This window comes from Rhinoraja longicauda, chromosome 3, assembly GCF_053455715.1.
Source record: "Rhinoraja longicauda isolate Sanriku21f chromosome 3, sRhiLon1.1, whole genome shotgun sequence".
Lineage (NCBI taxonomy): Eukaryota > Metazoa > Chordata > Chondrichthyes > Rajiformes > Arhynchobatidae > Rhinoraja > Rhinoraja longicauda.
Genome location: NC_135955.1, coordinates 23,460,236 through 23,481,460, shown reverse-complemented (window position 1 = coordinate 23,481,460; position 21,225 = coordinate 23,460,236). Strand labels below are relative to the sequence as shown.

General features: G+C 41.7%; 1 protein-coding gene across 1 annotated transcript in view; it reads right to left on the bottom strand.

The window, feature by feature from the left end:
• Positions 1–21,225, bottom strand: part of LOC144592233 (phospholipid-transporting ATPase ABCA1-like) — a 136,296-nt gene that overhangs the window by 85,056 nt on the left and 30,015 nt on the right. The window contains 3 exon segments of the mRNA XM_078396766.1: positions 12,379–12,497; positions 14,485–14,626; positions 17,018–17,111. Coding sequence (XP_078252892.1) covers positions 12,379–12,497; positions 14,485–14,626; positions 17,018–17,111 — 355 coding nt within the window.

The following is a 21,225-nucleotide window of genomic DNA, read 5'->3' as shown; positions in this document are numbered from 1 at the left end:
AATTTTCCCAAATTAGATTCTTGTAGGGCTACACCACCCCGGAAACAAGCCCGACAGCTCATCAAGTCCACACCGATTATCAACTACCCATTTACACTAATCCCATGTTATTCTCCTCATGTTCCCACCAACTCCCCACAGATTCCATCACTTACCTACACACCAGGGAAAATTTGCAGTGGCCAATTCACCTACCAATCCACATAATTTTGCGATGTGGGAGGACATTGGAGTACCAGAAGGAAACCCAAGTGCTCACAGGACAATCGTGCAAATTCCACAAGGACTGCTTTGGATGTCAGGACTGGGCTTTAGCCATTGAGCTGTGAGGCAGTGGCTTTATTAGCTGCACCATTATGTCTTCCACTTGCCGATCATTATTTCTGGCTTATCACAAAATGCTGGAGTAACTCAGCGGGTCAGGCAGCATCTCAGGAGAGAAAGAATGGGTGACGTTTCGGGTCGGGTCAGGACCCGCTGAGGTACTCCAGCATTTTGTGATACTTTCGATTTGTACCAGCATCTGCAGTTATTTTCCTACACACATTATTTCTGACTTGATCATTCTAAAAATGGTGATTTTAACGAAATGTCAAAGGTCTAAATTTATTTTGGTTGAAGCAGAAATACCTCTCTGGTTGCATGATTTAATAATGTAGGGCAGCAATGAATGCAAGTTCCTTTCTGAATTTTGGTTTTGACCACTACAGAACCACACTTCCGAAGCAGCGTTCAATATTCGTATGTTTTACAACAGCACCCCATCTCGTGTAAGCAGCAGAGGAAGTGACTTCTCCCCACCTCGTCATATTCTGCAGTTTTCCAAGCTTGAGCTGAGAGAACACAGCAGAGCATGCTCGCACAAAAACTGCTGAACTGTGCCACATGAATGGGCTCCTTGCATTTAACAGCAACTGCGCCAACCTAACCTGCACTGCACAGGACTGTGATTAAAACAAAAACATGTATGGAAGATCAGCAAATCCAAAAGCATGTTACAACCAATTGAGTTTTAATCGTGCAAAATTAACAACAGACCATTCAGCTCTCACTTCTCTACAGGCTCTACTCTAAATATGCAGTGGTGACATTAAAAGCCTCATGCACTCCTCATTGCTTTCACCAATAATTCAATCGTTAATTGAGCGCAACGTCCTCTTGAAAGAAATCCATATTGGCTGTCCATGATTGATTTGTACTTGCCAGATGAAGGTTCATACATTCCCTTCGAATGGATTCCAATGATTTTCCACCAACAAAAATAATCGATCTGGCTTGTAATTATTTGATTTATCCTGACTACCTTGTTGTGACAATAATATAATGTCAACAGAACCCTAATCCTCAAACACCACTTCTTGTGGATCCCTATAGCCCTATAGCCCACTGGATCCCTATAGCCAGTTCATTGGCTATATTTAAGAGGGAGTTAGATGTGGCCCTTGTGGCTAAAGGGATCAGGGGGTATGGAGAGAAGGCAGGTACGGGATACTGAGTTGGATGATCAGCCATGATCATATTGAATAGCGGTGCAGGCTCGAAGGGCCGAATGGCCTACTCCTGCACCTATTTTTTATGTTTCTATGTTTCTACTTCTATTGCCAGAGGGTATTTAAGAATAAAAGGAGTCACAAACTTTGCAATGTCTTCCTGATTTTTTGACATCCTGGTGAATACATCATCTGGGCCTGGTGCATTATTCACTTCCAAAGATGGTAAGCCCCTTAATAATTCCTCTTACACTTTGTTTATCCTATCCAATATTTCATATGCTTTTATCTGAATCATGTTATCGCCTTTTTTGTGAAGGGATTTACAGAAGATTCAAATGGATCCTTTTGATGATCGGGAGATCCGCGCCAATAATGGACCACGCAGTACCTACTCTCTGCAGTCTCCTTCGTTCCTGTTCGAGTTACTGAACCAGGCCATGTTGCAACCAGTCTGTATGCTTTCTCCTATACACTTCTAGAGGTCTGATAGAGTATTCAGTGACATAGCAAATCGCCGCAATATTCGAAGGAAGTAGAGAAGTTCATGAGCTTTGCTTATGATTGCAACAATGTGCTGGGCCCAGGACAGATCTTCACCGATAAGCATCTCCCTTTGACACATGACTCTGATTCGCACGATTCACCTTTTTTCCTACAGATCTGTACTGTGGAATCTCTTGATCATTACTGTGGATCAGCCATGATCGCATTGAATGGTGGTGCTGGCTCGAAGGGCCGAATGGCCTAATCCTGCACCTATTGTCTATTGTCTATTGTCTTGCAAAAGTCTGAGAAAGGGCATTAATTCCATTCTCATATGAAAGGCGGCAGACATAAAACATCTTGATTCTATTTGCTTGAAGCAATGAAATGCAGACCACATTTATGCAACTTGGGATTGAAAATTGGCTATGACATCAAAAAAAACAAGTGGTGCACCCTGGGGATTGATTCTTGGCCCTCAAATGTTTATTTGCTACATTAGTGACCTGGAGGAAGGAACAAAATGTAAGGTTTCCAAGTTTGCCGATGCTACAAAGATAGATGGAAGTTGAGAAGAGGACATTGCGATTCTGCAAATGCGATACAGATAGACTGAGTAAATGGCAAATGGACACACTGAAAAACTGGCAAATAGAGTTTAATGTGGAGAAGTGTGAGGTCGTGCACTTTGACATGAGGAATCAAAACACATATTATCTTGTTGGAGAGAGCTGCAAATGAGCGGTTCAGAGAATCACAAGAGCTTAGCAGGCTGGCAAAGCACAAATAGCTAAGGCAGCAAATCGTATATTGGCCTTTCTTACAAACTTTAGGGAGGTTTCGTTACAGTTGTGCAGAGTGTGGCTGAGGTAACATCTGCAATACAATGCACAGTTTTGGTTCCCTTACCTAAATAAGATATAGCAGCATTGGAGGCAGTTCAAAGGAGACTGACAAAGCTAATTGCTGGGATTACATGGTCGTCCTTTCAAGAGAGGCTAGAGAGTTGGAATCTGCATTCCTTGGAGTTTAGAAGAATGAGTGGTGACCTTATTCAACTATAAGAGATCATAAGGGGGCTTGGCAGGGTAGATGTTGAAATGGCATCACGAGTGGGAGAGTCACGGAGAAGAGAACATAGCTGAGAGATAAGAGACCAGTCACTTAAAATGGAAGTACCAGAAACATTTATTTTCATTAGGTAGTGAATCTCTGGTATTCTTTACCCTCGAGAGTGGTGGAGGCCAGATCATTAGATGTAGTTAAGGAGAAGATGGATTGATGTTTAAAAGATCATGGAATTTAAGGTTATGGGGAACTGGAGTTCATGCCAGCATGGATCAGCCAAAGTCATGGTGAATGGCAGGACAGACTTGAGAGGCTGAGTGGCCTATCCCTACTCATAAAACATAGAGCTGTACAGAACTGAAATGGCCCTGCAGCCCACAGATTATGTGCCGGACATGATGCTAAGATAACCCAATTCCATGCACAAAATACATTCCTCTCCATATGTGTCTATTTAAAAGCCTCTTTAATGCCACTATCGTATCAACCTCCACCACCAACAATAGCAGTCCATTCCAGGCACCCACCACCCTCTGTGTCAAAAACCTGCTCCAAAAATCCCCTTTCAACATTGCTCCCTTCAAGCTATGCTCTTTAGTCTTTGGCATTTCCACCCTGGGAAAAGGTTCTGAATGTCTACCCTATCTAAGGCTCTCATAACTTTATATACTCCTATTGGGTCTCACTCAATCTCCAGCGCTCCAGAGAAAACAATCCAAGTGTGTCCAACCTCTCCTTGTAGCTAATACCCACTAATCCAGACAGCATACTGGTAAACCTCCTCTGCACTAAATCCTTAACACCCTTCCTGCAATGGTGCCACCAGAATGACATGCAATTCCAAATGCGACCAAAGTTTTATGAAACAGTTACATGACTTCCTGACTCTTGCACTCAATGCCAGAACTAATGAAGGTGAGCATACCATGCACCTTCTATCTACCTGCATTGCCACTTTCAGGGTGCAATGGATCTGGATCCCCCAAATCCCTCTGTACATCAAGTATCTTGCCATCAACTATATAACTTCCCCTTACATTCGATCACCCAGCAATACTTCACACTTCCTCAGGTTAAATGCCATCTGCCATTTCTCCGTCCATTTCTGTAGTTGATATATATCCCACAGTACACTTTGACATCCTTCCTCACTGTGCATAACTCAAGCAATGCTGATGTTGTCTGCAAACTTATTAACCAACCCATCTACATTTAGGCCCAAGTCATTTATATGTATCACAGAAGGAGGTCCCAGCACAGATCCCAGCGAAAATCCACAGGTCACACACCTCCAGCCAGAATAACACCCTTCCACCACAACCTGGCCCCAGGATCCCAATTTTCTCTCCCATTTTTGTTGGTTCTTATTTTACTTATCTTTCTCTAAACCTGCGTGGACGCACCTGTACCGAATCCCACCCAAGGGCAATGTCTGTAACCAGAGGTTTAGATGGGCAAATCACGCTGGGAAATGTGGCCTTGGAAATGGGACCTTCTCCAGTAGACCCCCAGCAAGCCTTTTCCTGAAACTGCAAGTATTTTATGCAAGGATGTGACAATGAATGCTTGCGTAAGTTACCCTGTGGCTGCATGAGTGACTCACTCAAACATGCATGGATAGGGACCAAGCGCAGGCAGGAATACTAGTGTAGCTGGGACATGTTGGTCGGTGTGGGCAAGTTGGGCCGAAGGACCTGTTTCCACACTAACACTCACCCTATGACTCTATCTGTAATGCAGCAAGATTTTCAACAGCAGACCACTTCCTCTGATTTTGAATCTCTTAATTTTATATTTTAAATTTCTCAGCGCAGTGGCACAAGTTACAACAACAGTGGCATTTCCAATTGCTGTTGAGACTTTGTTTCTTCTAACAGAATATATTCTCTCTAATACAAAGAAAAAAATCTCTCGCTAGCACCACCAATCCAATTGTGGACATGTCCCCTTCAACTCATGGCTGCCCTATCATGTTGAGAACAGTGTCCAGTCATTTCCTCTTGTTCAAGCTTCACAGTGCCAGGGATACAGGTTTGATCATACGTGGAGTTTGCACATTCTCCCTTTGACCGTGTCAGCTTCCCCTAGGTGCTCTGGGTCCTCCCACATCCAAAACGTGCTGGTAGTTTAATTAGCTGCTATAATTTACAGTTTAGCACAGGTAAGTGGCAAAAGAACCACAGGAAACTTGCTGATGATGTGAGGAAGATTAATTTGTAGGGGTACAAAGGGCGAATGGGACAATTTTACTTGGTGTTTGCATGAACCTGATGGTCTGAATAGTCTTCCGTGTCCTAATTAACAAGATGTAGAAACAAACAAAATATTGGAAGCTATTCTCCTTATGATGAAGGGTTGCTCAGTATCTCGATTGATGGGGATGAGTCCATGATTAAACAGATGGAAACTGGATTACTACAGACGGCAAAAAGCTTTTTATTACTGTATATTAGGAATTTTTCAGGAGAACGATTGGGAAAGATCTGGCAAAGCACTGCTGAGGAACATTCCAGAATCTAATGTCCTAATAGACGTGGATTGTTCAAACAAGTGGTGATATGATCTCAATGCATTCAGAAAACCCGCTTGTCATCTTATAGTTTGCAACCGTTTAAATTCCTTCTGAAATTCAGATTTTGGCTTTCTATAAAACAATTATTTCTTCTGTAACTATTTCTTCTGCCATCCCACCTCTGTGTAGAGGGGCAATGTGGAGACCAAAGGATTGGAAAACTTCCAGTGTGATAATCTTATTCAGAAAGGGGAGGAGGCAAAAAGGAGGAAACGATGGGCCGGTTAGCCTAACTTCAATTACTGGATAAATGTTAGCATCAATTATGGCGAAGATAATAGCAGTAGATTTGGAAAGTGAATCGGAACCAGCAACACGTGTTCGGGACGTGGGGTAAATGGCTACTGTTGTGAAGATCACAGGCAGACCCAGCAAGGCCTACTTTTGAAAATCAGAGGGTTAGATCCACTCTACAGCAGGATCTTGGCTGATCCTTTATCTCAATTCCCCTTTCCTGCTTTATCCCTACATCCTTGATTCTCTTCACATCATTTGCATTGCAAACCGCATAGAACTTAAGAGTTAGAATAACGAGTAATTAAGAATATGTAGGTCTTGCACCACCACCTTACACAACTGTTGAAGTGTGCTTCTCTGACTGTTATGACTCCCTACTGCGACCTCACCAAAATATCGACTATTAAGGGGTGATACTTGACGAGCAGGGATCTCAGAAAAAAACAAACACAATCCAATTCACATTGTCCAAATAGAGAACAGAAAATGTAACAAAGATCCAAGTCAGCTTTGCATGGCCACTTTGACAGTTTTCTTCTCCAATGGAACACATTTGATTCGGAGTAATATTGTCAACAGTGATGCAGCAATTCCTGACCCATGGGGCTAATCACAATCCCCAAGAGCAGGCGATTCAAAGGAAGAGTTTGTAATCTATTTGAACAGAAGGCAAGAACCAAAAATAGCTACGTCACCACAGGAGATGAGAAGTAAGGCAGAAACTGCAAAGTCAGCACCAAGTCCCGCAGTGAGGTGATAATGATTGAGCCTGCAGATGTTAATAAAGGGCGTTATGGGAAAGAATTTAGTTTCTATGAGGTTTTTCATGTTTACACTATTGCTGTATAGACTGAATCGTGTGCAGAATGGTTGCAAAAAGACACCATTGAAGTGAGAGTGCTGTTCCATGGGTCCGTGGATACACCATAGGCAAGCACTTTTTAACTTTATCCCAACACAGCCGAACCAGAGTGCATAGGACAGACAGGAAAAAAAACCATACCAGAGTGAAAGCAATGGAGGTGATCTAGAAAGAAAGTAAGAGGGGATAAATCTGTCACACTGAAGGCAACACTGAAAGATGGAGTCAAATGTCTACAAGATGGGAATCAGGATGAAAGATGGAGCAAAAGTAGAAGCACAAAGATGGGGTCTGAGGAAGTAATCAAAGCAGAGATTGGGAGACAAAGTTCCAGAGTAACTCAGCAGGTCAGGCAGCACCTCAAAAGTACAATGATAGGTGACGTTTCGGGTCGGGACCCTTTTTCAGACCGTTCATGTTCTCCATATATGCTGCCCGACACGCTAAGTTACTCTAGCACTGTATGTCCTTTTCTGTGAGACAGCATCTGCAGTTCCTTGTCTCTACAAACAAAGATCGTTGTGGTTCTTTTTGGTATTCATTAAAGCTACATAGTAAAATGAAACATCCCCATTGATGCTTGGGATTCCCGGGCCCACACCTGTGTAATGTGTTCTTGGGACTGCAGAGAACCATGGTTCCTTCAACAGGTAGCACATGGAACCCTAACATAATGACAGAATGAGCACACCACTTCACAGATCACCCAATCCACCCATTCCATCTGCCAACTCCCACTTCTCCAAGGTAGAGGCCGCAGATTAGCCTCATCAGTCTCCTGAAAGCTCATAGTGGAAACAACTGCTCCCGGGTACTGAGGGACTGCTAAAGAGGCAAAATTCCAGTATTGCAACAAATACCACTTACAATTGTAACTGTTGTAACAAAGCTTGTTGAAGACTAGTGATTGAATAGGTCAAAGGATTGCATAATCTCATGACTGACTGAATTAAAAGATGTATATCAATGCAAATAGTTAACTATTTGTCGAAGCTGGTATGTATATAGCCTAACTGATTGGGTTGGTCTTTGTCTACATGTGTAGTTATATGCATAGGATACATTAAATAAATGGTCCTGATATATTTGTGGTACCAGGCACCGTGGCTTGAATGTGAGTTACTACCTTCAAAAATAAAGTTCAATTGAGAGCTCCATCCCTGTCTGAAGAAGGGTCCTGACATGAAACATCACCTATTCATTTTCTCCAGAGATGCTGCCTGACCTGCTGAGTTACTGCAGCACTTTATCTCTATCCCTGCCTATTTGTTGATTCAAGAAGAAATCCAGTGGAACCTATAGGCACCACTATTCTACAACACTGGGGTGGATATTCATCCCAAGTAATCATCAAAATGAAGAGGGAAGACAAATACAGAAAACAATAGGTATAGATTACAAAGCCGCATGTCAATGACATTAATGCTCCAATAGACAATAGACAATAGGTGCAGGAGGAGGCCATTCGGCCCTTCGAGCCAGCACCGCCGTTCAATGTGATCATGGCTGATCATTCTCAATCAATACCCCGTTCCTGCCTTCTCCCCATACCCCCTGACTCCGCTATCCTTAAGAGCTCTATCTAGCTCTCTCTTGAATGCATTCAGAGAATTGGCCTCCACTGCCTTCTGAGGCAGAGAATTCCACAGATTCCACTCCACTGGTAGTGTCAACTGTGACCCAGTCCAAGGCACCTAAAACTTCTAAATCAGCAGGATGAGGTTCAGTGCCTGTTCAAGTTTTTTGAACACGGAAAATACTCAGTGGGTTGAACTGAAGAGCTGCTGCCATTTGCACACTATGTTAAACTGAAGTCACATCTGCTCATTTTGGACATAAAAGAAAAAACAATGGATCCCGAAGTCCCGAGCTGATAGTTGTCCCATACTTGACATCACAAAGAACTTCATGTGGTCATTGGTGCACTGTGGACTTTGGAGATTTGCGGAGCGAAAATTAATTGTCGCATTTCCAAGTTTGCGATCTTTAGAGCTATTTCATGGGAGGTCATTAAAGGCACCATGTGAATGCCAGAACCTTTCAATTTCTGCTCACAATGGAGAGAAAGAGATCACAAACAAGTTGTAATACTGGATAAGGTGGAAATGGAGTTAATTAGACGGAGAGCTTGTTTGGAAAATGGAGATGCTGGGCGGTGGGGGGGGGGGGGGGGGGGGAATGGATGACCAACGTACTGACAACTTTTCCTGTGGGATTCGGAGGAACAGTTATGCTCCTCCTGGCAAAACAAAGTAACTCAGAGGGCCTCCATCCTTCCCACCCTCTCTCTCAGCTTGAAGGGGTAGATTGCCTTTGTGGTTTTGAAGCTCCTATTAAGGCATTGTTTTACTATCTATGTCACGTAAACAAATGCAACATCTGAAATAATAGCCAAATCTCATATTTCCTTACAAAGACCCAAGCAAGTCTGAAAGGATTGTATTTGAGACTCATTAAATAAAACAGCTTCGACAAAGAAACTTTCCCCCACTAAATCTGCACCAACTTTCAAGCACCCATTTACATTAACCCTATATTAGTCCCATTTCCTTCTTCCCACATTGCTATCAGTTCTCCCCAGATTCTACCACTCAACTACACACTAAAGGCAATAAGGCCAACTACCTTGTGCATCTTTCCCAAAAACCCATGTCATCCATCACAGGCAACATTGGAAGTTAGGACTGAACTGAGTTGCCAGAGCTGTGAGGCAGCCATTCTGTCAGCTATCCATTTTGCCACCGAAGTGCAGTTATGCCCCAAATCGGCCAAACCTCCTCCACCACAATCAACATTCATAATTTTAAATGGGGAGAATTAAAATCCACCCACACTCTTGTTAGTTTTGCAGAATGCTGTGTTATTCTTGGCACGGAAGCAAACTGTGTCCCGGGATGTTTACTGTCCAGTCAGCACAAACACAAGATAACAGATTACACCGCATAGCATTTTGCTGAGGGTTTGTTGCTCAAATCTGGAAAGGACCAGATATACTTTGGAATGAATTCTACTGAGCATACAAACCTCGTGCTTTATTTGACTGAAAATTACAAGGCAGGGGCAGCTGGATGTTTATACAAAGATCATACCATGCTGCGCCTCCTTCTTTATCTCAAATCAGCCAAAGGGTTTGAAGGGCAAGGTCAGTGGACTGAGATAAACATCCCTTCTATGAACTAGTTTTTGAATCACATTAGGTTATGTGTCACGTCTTTTCAGGAAAAGGATAGCTTTAACTTTCACTACAGGCCAGAAACTGATGGGAGCAAATGGCTTGGCCCCTGATCCTTTCCAATGAGCTCAGTTATTCTCCACTTGCTTTATTTGCAAGTGAATTGCAGTGTCTCGGCAAGCAGAGCTGCGGACTTAAAGCTACAGTGGCCCAGGTTCAATACTGACCTCCAGTGCCATTCGTTTGTAGGTTGCATGTTCTCCGGGTTACCATGAGAGTTTCCCCCAAGTGCTTCAGCTTCCACCCACACCCCAAAGACATGCAGTTTGGGAGGTTAATTGGCCACTGTAAATTGCCCATGGTGTGTGGGTGACAGGTAAGAGTCTGGGGAGCCTTGATGAGAGCACGAGGAAAATAGGCTGCAGGGAAAATTATTGGGCAATGGGATTGTTCTGTGAACTGGCATAGACCTGATGGGCTAAAGTGGCCTTCCAAGTTGTTTTTGGCATGTGGATACAGAATTAAGGAACCACGTAAGAAAGGCAAAGTTGAAATATTTCTAGAGTTAAGGTTCACCCTGTTCTATAAAAATTCTCAACGTGATGAACACAGGGAAGGACGAGGTAGGATAAAACTAACGCTGCATAGATTGTTTTCTTTGGAGTGTCAGAAGCTGAGAAAGTTATAAACTGACCAGATGCATAAACAATGTAGCAAGTCAGTTTTTTCCCCTCCTTGGTGGAATTGTCAAATACTGGAGGGCATAGTTGTAAGGTGAGAGGGGCAAGAATTAATACAAAACCAAGGGGCAACATTTTCCACACAGTGGGTGTATGGAACAAGCTGCCAGAGGATGTGGTTGAAGCAGGTACTATATCAAAATTCAAAAGAAATTTGGACAGGTACATGGACATACAGAAAAGGTTTAAGGCTAAATGCAGGGAGGTGGGATTAACTCAGATGGGCTCATGGTTGACATAGACAGGTTGGGCCAAAGGGCTTGGTTCTGTGCTGTGTGACTCCAGTAGGGTCAGGCACAGAAAGAAGCATTTCTAATTACAGATAAACAGGAAGACTATTGATGCTGGAAACTGAAAACAATAACAGGAAAGGGTGGATGTACTCAACAAGTAGAGAAGGAAAAAGATTTTATATGTTGATTAAAAGTGAGAAAACAAAGAGAGAAAAGGTGGGGAGAACAGAAGAGAGGGATGAGACAAACAGATTCTAGATGGTACTAATATGGTTTGTGCCATCCAAGAAAGGATGATGAATGCTTGCTGAGTCAAAACCAATCTGTCTGGAGGATTGTAAATGGAGGGGAGATAAATGAGGGCAGTAGAGAAGGAAAACTGTTATTGGAATGGTGAGAGACGGTCTGTGTTCGAAAATGCCAAGATATCTAATCTTCCCTGTTTGAGTCAAAATGGATACGAGGTCGTTGTCTGAAACATTAACGCAAGTTTTTCTCTCTTCACAAATGCTGCCTGTCCTGCTGATTATTACCAGTGTTTCCTTTCTACAGTGACTTTCAGGAGGCCAACATTTCCCATAGCAGGCAATTTAGTCATTGTAAAGTACAGGCATTGTTGCAATGTCGGAAATTGCGACACAGTAAGATCCTATTAACACCAACATGATAATCACCAGATAATATCATAAGAGATAGGAGCAGAATTAGCCATCAAGTCTACTCCGCCATTCAATCATGGCTGATTCCACAGATTCACCACCCTCTGACTAAAGAAATCCATCCTCATCTCCTTCCTATAAGATCATCCTTTAATTCTGATTCTCCTTCTCTTCTTCAAAATAATGCCTTATGTTCAGTTGAGAAAATATATTGAACCATGTTTTAACAACTCCTTTAAAAGATGCAATATCTGACAGCTCTATGCTCTCTCAGTGGCACACAAGATAGTTGGGCTGAAACTAGGACTTCATTATCTGGAATGGAAGTGTGCTGTGCTTTCCATCCTAACTTATAATAGAGAAGTCAAGGAGGATAGAGTGCACACAAAAATGAAATGCAGCAATCAAAGGTTGGGAGAGTGGTGCAACAGATGGTCAAATCTAGAGGGGAGTTTCCCCCAATAGCACACAAAATGTTTTTGCCTGTGAATGTGAAAAGAAAATGACTTGTTGAATAATAGTTCTGCAATCCTCAGGATTCTCCAAGCATCTCCAAAATCTGGACACTTCAGAATCCCAAATGTTCATTATTCCACCATTGTCATTTCAGATTCCTGGGTCTAAACCTCTCTACCTCTCTCACATCCTTGATAATACTGCTTAGAGCCACTCTCGTAAAGACTTCAGTCACCTGTCCAATTAGCTCTATGTATATTTGATGTTAAACCATTTTTCTGCCCCCTGCATTGTCTTGAATGACTACTGTGTCAGAGGCACCAAATGCTGTTTTGAAATCCAGATAAAGACCTAAGGTGATTAATTAACTTGGATAAGAGTGAGTAATTATTGAATAAAGTACCTAGAGTAGAGTTGCTGAATCTTTTCATTGCTTCAAACAGCTTGTTGAAGGCTCCCATGTTGCCATCCCTCTGGCTGTACAGTATTATCTTCTTGGCATCGAGCAACAGGCGGGAAATGCTGCAAAGAATGGGAAAAATAATAATAAAAAGGCCATACAAAATGGAAAGATCAACTTGGTATTACATACCTTCTCTTGAAAATCAACACAAATATCTTTTTAACAATGGCTGATCGCTAAAACACAATTGTCATCTTGCCTTTTGCATTCCACACATTTTATGCGCGCACTTGCAAATTCTGATAGATCTAAAATTTCAATAACATTACACTTTCAATGCTGAATTATGATTTAAGTTTAAAATGATCAAATATTATGGGGGAAAAAATTGGCGATTTCCAATGCTTAATATTTTCTGCAGGCAGACACTGCTATGTACTGATATTCTTTGTGAAATTAATTATGGAAAATTGTTTAATTGCCTAAATTCACTCCTAAAGTAACCCCATCTCTACAAACTGAAATACAGGTCAGAATACTTGTACAGGTTCAATTCACTTCCAGTCAAAAGAAGATGTGATTTCTATCAATAGGTTTTGAATTGAATCATGGATTGCATGGAGCCTCAGCATTGCAAAAATTAGTCTGTTAAGAATTGTTCATGCAATATTGTAGATTCTTGGCTTTAGTTTGAAATATGAATAGTTGGTATTCTGCCAAATCTCCCACTTTTCACTGGAATCTTAAAATGAATGAGAAAAGCCACTTAGTCACCCTAATGCAGATGACAGGCAAACATGAAACAATACATTCAAGTTTTGCTCAAGCAACTGAGATAAAGTTTTTCTGTCTATTGGAGCTCTGGTCTGCGTCGGCCATGTGACCAAATAGAGATGGCTTCCGATTCCCATAATGAGTGTTGAAATGCTCGGAAAACTAGAGTTTAAGCCCTACCACAGTTTGCAACACAGTGGTGCAGCGGAAAGACCTGCTGCCTCACAATGCCAGAGACCTGGGATTGATCCCGACCTTGAGTGTTGTTTTTCATGGAGTTTTCATGTTCTCCCAGTGACCACATGGGTTTCCTCCCCAATCCAAAAGATATGCGGGTTTGTAGATTAATTGGCCTCTGTAAATTGTTCCCAGTGTGTAGATGTGGATGAGAAAGTGGGATAACATACAACTCGAGTGAATGGGTGATTGATGGTCGATGTGGACTCGCCGGGCTGATGGACCTATTTCCATGCTGTTTCCCTAAACTCTATATTAAGCAGAGGACTTCATTTTATGGGGAAACTGAACTATTCCAGTTATGTACCAATGCAAAGATATGTCACCTTTCTCTGGATAATCCACCTCAGGATCCCACAATTTTGACCACATTAGTTTAATCACCAGACTGCAGGTAGACAGGAACCTGGAGCAAAATACAAACTGCTGGAAGAAATCAGCAGGTCAGGCAGCATCTGTGGAAGGAAATAGACAAGACAACATTTCAGGTCCAGAACCTTCAAGGCTCTTGCAGAAGGGTCTTAACCTTGAAATTTGTCCATTTTTCTCTCTTGATGCTGCCTGACCCAACGGGTTCTCCCACATATTTGATTTTGCGCATATAAAGATGAATTAGTATGAAAGATGTGAACAAGAATCATGTTCATCTTGATGTGGTCTACATTACCAAGTAAGATTTCAAGTTATTAACTTTAGGATGCATATCACCAAGATGAATGAGTCTTTGGCAAAGCACAATGTTTTTAATGCAGCAATCTTAATGCTTGAGCAAAACAAAGTGCTGAAATAACACAGTGGGTCAGGCAGCATCTGTGGAGGGTATGGATAGCCAACATTTTGGGTCAGGACTGAACGAGGATCCTGACCTAAAATGTTGCCTATCCATTCTCGCCACAGATGCTACCTGATTAGCTCGAGTTACTCCAGTACTTCAGATTTTGCTCAAGATTCCAGCATCTGCAATTCCTTGGGTCTCCGTCATAAAGTAATGCTTTATAATTAAACAGAAAAGCCGCCAAAGGTCTTTGACACATTTAATACTCAGAATTATCAACTTGCGGACTATAAGTATTAGTGACTCGAAAGTTGACTCACATTGATTTGTCAAAGTTTCCAACGACTCCAGGAGATTCACCGGGCGTTGGATAGCGAAAGCATGGGTTGTTTGCATTACAGACGATGCCTTGTATCCATGGCAGAGTCCCGGCAGAAGGCATTGCCTTATTTGGGAAGTGGCCTAAGCAAATAAGAAAGAATAGAAAATTATTGCAGTTGAGTTTGTCTTGGCCCATTTCTGTGTCTTTATCCAGATCCATTTATTTTGATTATTAAGGGGATGGCTTTCATTTACCATGTATGTTATGCTGTCCAGCCAGTGCACAGATTGGGATACTCATTATATAATGAATGGAACAAGTGTGGAAAGAAATTTACACCAGAGATTTCTATCATTGTGGATTTTCCTCACTTCACGATGAATTGGATAGTGATGCTCCCCAGAAATAGGTGATGTATCTATTGCCCCAGTTATAGATAGAATGCAATAATTCATTCTTGCTGTACCAATTGGTGGAAGGTGTGATCAGTGGTAAATGTTGGATAGTGATGTTCCTTAGAAATTGATGCTGTTTCTATATTAATGATTCGTATAATGGTGCGTGGGGTAAAATTTCAAAACTTGTGGATGACACAGATGTGGTAAACCATGGGGAGGATTGCAGTTGACAGCAAGATACCTCAACACCTCATCCTCCAACTGGGCACACTGCAGCCTCACAAACTCAATGTCAAGTTCACCAGCCTTCTGTAACTCATTCTCTCTTTCAGAACCAGTCTTTCCTTCCCATTGTCAATCTGTGATTTAGGTTCAGGTGTTCTCCCTCAAGTTTTATAGCCTAACCAGCTGGGCATGTGCCATTGCCCTATTATCAACATAGAATACAGATTAAGAAGCATAATAACACTCCATCTGCCTTATTAGACCATTTAACTGTCTCACTCTCGCAGATATTCCCTTTGTCCTATCTATTCATCCATCCTACTACTTGCTTTGCAATTTAAAATTAGTTTTTCATCTCACTTTCTCAGTTTTGGGGCTCAGACCTGAAATGCTAACTTTGATTTTCTCTCCACAGACGTTGCCTGACCTGCTGAGTGTTTCCAGCATTTTCTGTCTTTGTGCAAGAAGAGGGAGACTGGGAGACAGAGAGACCGAGAGACACAGAGACAGAGATTTACTGGAATATTACAGGAATGAAGCACTTGAGTTCTGGGGTTAGACTGGAGAGGCTGGGACGTTCTCCTTGGAACCAAGAAGGTTGAGAGGAGGTTTGAACAAGGTGCACAACATGATGATAAGTGTAGATTGGTTCAAATATATATGATATTCCCAATAATTATGGTTTGAGGACAATGGGGTATAGGCTTTAAGTGATGAGGAAACGATGCAGGATGGATGCAATGAATGCTCTATGAGGAGCCAGATAATTCTTGAAGGACCAAAGTATCCCTTTCCATGACATGTTGATTTTATAATTCTTGATAATATTCCTTTCAATAAATCCATCGATTTTGATTCCAGCTCACCAATGAAGAAGTGAAAACATCACCCATCTCCTATCACTACAAGATACATCACAAGTTCAACACTGTTAAAAACTATCATCACAATTCATTCCTTTTGCACCTTTCTTGAAATGTCTACAGACTCATGAATAACGAAATGTTGCAACACATGAAATGCTCATATACAAGGAAGCCTCTGGGTGAAGTACAGGTTCTAAACAGTGTACTATTTCGAAGGGTCGAAGTTGGTTTATTCTCAGTTATATTTGGGAATGAGGACAGACATTCCCTTTAGACACAATCCTTTTAGATTTATAAAATCCAACTCAGCATGCTAACCATTAATATTGCTCCATGCTAAATTGCTGTGGTGAAATTGATTAAAGTAGGTTAAATTTCAAAGATCAGCACGGCATGAAGAAGCCACTCCTCCCAGCCTTTTTCCAATAGCCATAAATATCAGCTATCTGTAATTGCTTATCTAATCTGGACTGTTTCAGTCCATCCCAATAAAGTTCAAAACTAGACCCTTTTTGGACAGCGTGTCACATAGAAGGCAAAGTGCTGAGAGCAATGTACAAGGTCAGTATTGCATTGTCCGACTACACAAAATAAGGAGCAATACCAACCTGTTAAGTCATTACGCTACAATTAGACTCTCTGTGACCAGTGTATGACTGTGTCATTCATGTAATAAACACCAAAAACTAAAGTATTTCTTAATATATTATTTCATTATTCAGTAGATGTGGATGTTGCTGGCCTGGATGACATCTGCTGCCCAGTCTTGACAACCAACAAGACATCCCAGAGGACTGTTTAAAAAAAATAATGTTGGTGTGTCTGGAGTCATATAAACCAGATTCTAGCTATCACTGAAGGCAGAACTAGCACAGTTTGACCAGAATTGTCCAGATCACAACCCCATTTGCATGTGATATGACCTGAAAGCAATCAAACATTTAATCAAAAGTTTAGAATAAAAGATTGAACGAGAGCCCAGAAATCATCATAGGAAGGTTTTGGCTGGGAATACCTGACCACTGAGGTAATTAGCACTTACATTCATGTTGTTCATAAGGAGGGTAGGAGAGTCTTACGGAGATCAATATGAAGAACAGAAAAAGAGGCCACGCTATCTCAATCAGCAGCTGAAACTGAAAAATACAAAGCAAAACATTGTTATAGTGAGATGCATGCTCACAGGAGGAGTTGATGGCACTTATCATTTAAGATCGATAACTGGATAAATTTTGTCATCACCACCACCAACCAGCCCACTAACCTAGCAGCCATTTTGCTCAGGTTTGCCTTCCCCGGAAGAGAACAACTTAGAGGTAGTTCTAGGAGAGATGACAGGTCACAAAATGCCCACACAAGTCTAGACTCTGAATATCTGCAAACAATTGACAAAGATACTCATCGTGACTGAGCCCACCTTTCATTTTGCCATATAATTTACAAACTAACCAACTTTAACAGAGGCCATTGCATAATATCCTTGGCAGATTGTCATTTTAACAATTTAGCCTGGGAACTTGCAGGTCATTCTGGGGCTCACTGAAAAATACAGCCTGAGTGGCTCAGTATTTTTCTTGGCTTCTATGAATAATGCTCCATTTAATACCCCAAAATGTATAATTAGGCTTTACTGACCCCTTACAAATACTTTTTTCCTTAACCTAGCTGGTGAAAATCCATTACCAAAATATCCACTGTTCATGCTGAAAGCAGATTGCCATTTCATCTATATACTAAAACACTTGTTTGTTTGTTTGTTTGTTTGTTCCTGAACTACAACCAAAACGGTACACGATAGCGCGACAATTTTAGGCCCACCTTACTCACCGTCGTCCCTTTGGTGCTAATGGAAGTAGTTTAATTGAAATTGGTGTTATATTTTTAGTTATTCACATTTTAAAGTTTAAATCTATCTCCTAGGGAGGGGGGAGGGCGAGGAGGGAGGATAAGGGGGGGTGAGGGGGATGGAGTAGGGGGGATGGGGATGGGGGAGGGGAAGGGGGGTGGAGGGAGGGGGGAGAGGGAGGAAGGAGGAGGCGGGAGAGGGGAGGGGGGGAGGAGAGGGTGCTGCACCAATACAGGAGAGGTTTGGGCCCAACGGGTCCACTTGGTCTAGTTATGTTTAAAAGAGAGTCACCATTAATTCCAAACTGTGCTATAACGTACATTAAATTCAGCACAATGGACAATAGACAATAGGTGCAGGAGGAGGCCATTCGGCCCTTCGAGCCAGCACCGCCATTCTATGTGATCATGGCTGATCATTCTAAATCAGTACCCCGTTCCTGCCTTCTCCCCATACCCCCTGACTCCGCTATCCTTAAGAGCTCTATCCAGCTCTCTCTAGAATGCATTCAGAGAATTGGCCTCCACTGCCTTCTGAGGCAGAGAATTCCACAGATTCACAACTCTCTGACTGAAAAAGCTTTTCCTCATCTCAGTTCTAAATGGCCTACCCCTTATTCTTATACTGTGGCCCCTTGTTCTGGACTCCCCCAACATTGGGAACATGTTTCCTGCCTCTAACGTGTCCAACCCCTTAATAATCTTATACGTTTCGATAAGATCCGTACATAAATCAATATTCGATATATATAAAGTAGGCATATAAACAGGCATTAGCTAACCTACTGAGGGATAATTGGCAGAACTTCAATAGACTCTAGGTAGACAAAATGGTGGAGTAACTCAGCAGGATGGGCAGCATCTCTGGAGAGAAGGAATTGGTGATCTTGCAGGTAGAGACCCTTCTTCAGACTAGTCAGGGGAAAGGGAAATGAGATATGGAATGGTAGAAAGAATGTATAATGTGCGAAAAGAACCGATCAAAGCAGATGATGATCAAGGAAGTGTACAATGGTTCATTGTTGGATGAGGGGAAGGTGGCAATGAGGTGTACAAACAGTAAAATTAATCAGGATGACAACGGAACCAGGAGACCTAGGGTTGAGGAGGGACAGAGAGAGAGGAAAAGCAAGGATTACTTGAAGTTAGAGAAATCAATATTCATACAATAGACTGTATTCTGAGTGTGAAGAAGAATCTTGATGTTGTCCCTGGAGAAGGCTTTAGTAAGTAAATGTTTTGAAATCTGTTGCTTCGTACTTTAGTAAAGCTAAACAAGGGATAAGTAGAATATAGTGCACATCAAAGGGCACTTCACCTCTAATGCAGGAGTTAAAAATCAAATTGAATGATCATGAATAGAACCCAATGAAAATAAGCTACAACACGTATAGTTCCATATAATGGCTGTAACAATTCTTATGCATCCATTGAAGTGAAGAACATTTCTCCCACCTACTACAATCAATCTGAAGGGTCCTGACCCAAAACATCACCGACTCATGTCTTCTAGAGAAGCTGTCTGACCCCCTGAATGACTTGATACTGTGTTTTGCCTTGTATACTAGCATTTGCAATCCCTTGTGTCTCCACTTAATTTTTTTTCTGATATGTTCTTTATAGGTTCTAAGCCTATAAAGATGAAGTAAAGATTGCTGAGTGTGGCATGACCATTGCCCAAGTTCTGTCACATAGACAGGAGCAAAGTTATAGCTAATCCTATAGACATGTTTCTAGATTGATTCATCTCTTAACATGGAAAAAAAAAGTCAGATCAACTTCAGAGTGAAGATTGTAAATTCTAATGTGACCTTTGATATCACTTACCAGCGAGGAAAAAAAACAACAAAATGTATCGACCAGATATGTGCCTGTCCTTCAATAAAAACATGTTTTCTTATTTTACAAGAGGAAGAATATATCCATATAAGGGACTGAAATCTTCAAACCAGAAACACAAAATACATCCAAACATTTAGTTTAGTATCCATGGAATATGGTGGCATAGAACTCTGCCTCGTGTCATAAGAGTGTGGGCCATTATAGGCACCAGTGTCATAGAATTAGAGGAAGATACAGCACAGAAATACAGCATACATCATATTCATTACAATCAATAAATAATTATTGGGACTAATCTTTCAGCCTATAATATGTCCAGATTACAGCACAAGTTCTCAATTATGACCTTAATAAACAAGATGGTTTCAGGCCCCCCTTTTCAGGTAACGAGTTCTGGACACTGCCATGCAATGAGCAAATAATTATTTGTTATAATTTCCCTTTAATCCTTCCACTTATTTGCTTCAAATAATGAAAACTGGTTGTTAACCTCATGCTGTGGGAACTGTGCCTTTACTGTTCACTCTGTGTAGTCTAGTCCCGATTTTATTAACTTTAAATACATTTTCTCTCGGCCATTTTGCTGGAAAGAAAACAATGGTTTTGTAGCCAATCTCTCCTCAAAACTAAACTTGACCAGATCTCTCCCCATACCAAAACATGTCCAGATTTGGCAACATCCTTGTAGATCTAATCTGAGTTTTTTTCTGTACATTTTGCAAAGGTGTGGATTATGCCTATTACAGCAACGTGACTTCTCAAAAGTTTTCCCACCTAGCAACTGTGCAGTTATTAATTAAATAAAAAATGAGAAGCTTGATTCAGTGGTGATAGTCAGGCATGGAAATAATAATAATATTCATTTATTGTCATTGCAACGAGTACAACGAAATTAAAAAATAGCCAATCCTGACGGTGCGTACAAACATATATGCACTAAATGCAAAAACAAATAAATACATAAATACAGTTATATTAAGTACAAGATTTTTTAACGGTGTTGCCTAGTGCAAAGGTAGTGTTCAGTTCTCGTATGGCCCTGGGGTAAAAACTGTTCTTAAGTCTGTTTGTTCGGGATTTGATCGACCTGAAACGTCGACCAGAGGGCAGATGAACAAACAGACGGTGGCCGGGGTGGGATGGATCTTTTATTATTTTGCCTGCTCTACTGAGGCAGCGTAGGCTGAACAGGTGCTCCAGGGAGGGCAGTGAGCAGCCGATGATCTTCTGGGCCGTCGTGATGACCCTCTGAAGGGCCTTCCTGTCCTTTTCTGAGCAGCTGGCATACCATGTGGTTATACAGTATGCCAGCACATTCTCGATGGAGCAGCGATAGAAGGACAACATGAGCTTCTCCTGCAGGTTGGTTTTCCTGAGGATCCTCAGGAAGTGGAGTCTCTGCTGTGCCTTCTTTACTGTGGTGATGGTGTTGGTAGACCAGGTAAGATCCTCTGCGATGTGCGTACCCAGGAACCTGAAAGCGGGTACCCTTTCCACACAGACCCCATTGATGTAGAGTGGGTCGTATTCTACACTGGTTTTTCTAAAGTCAATTATAAGTTC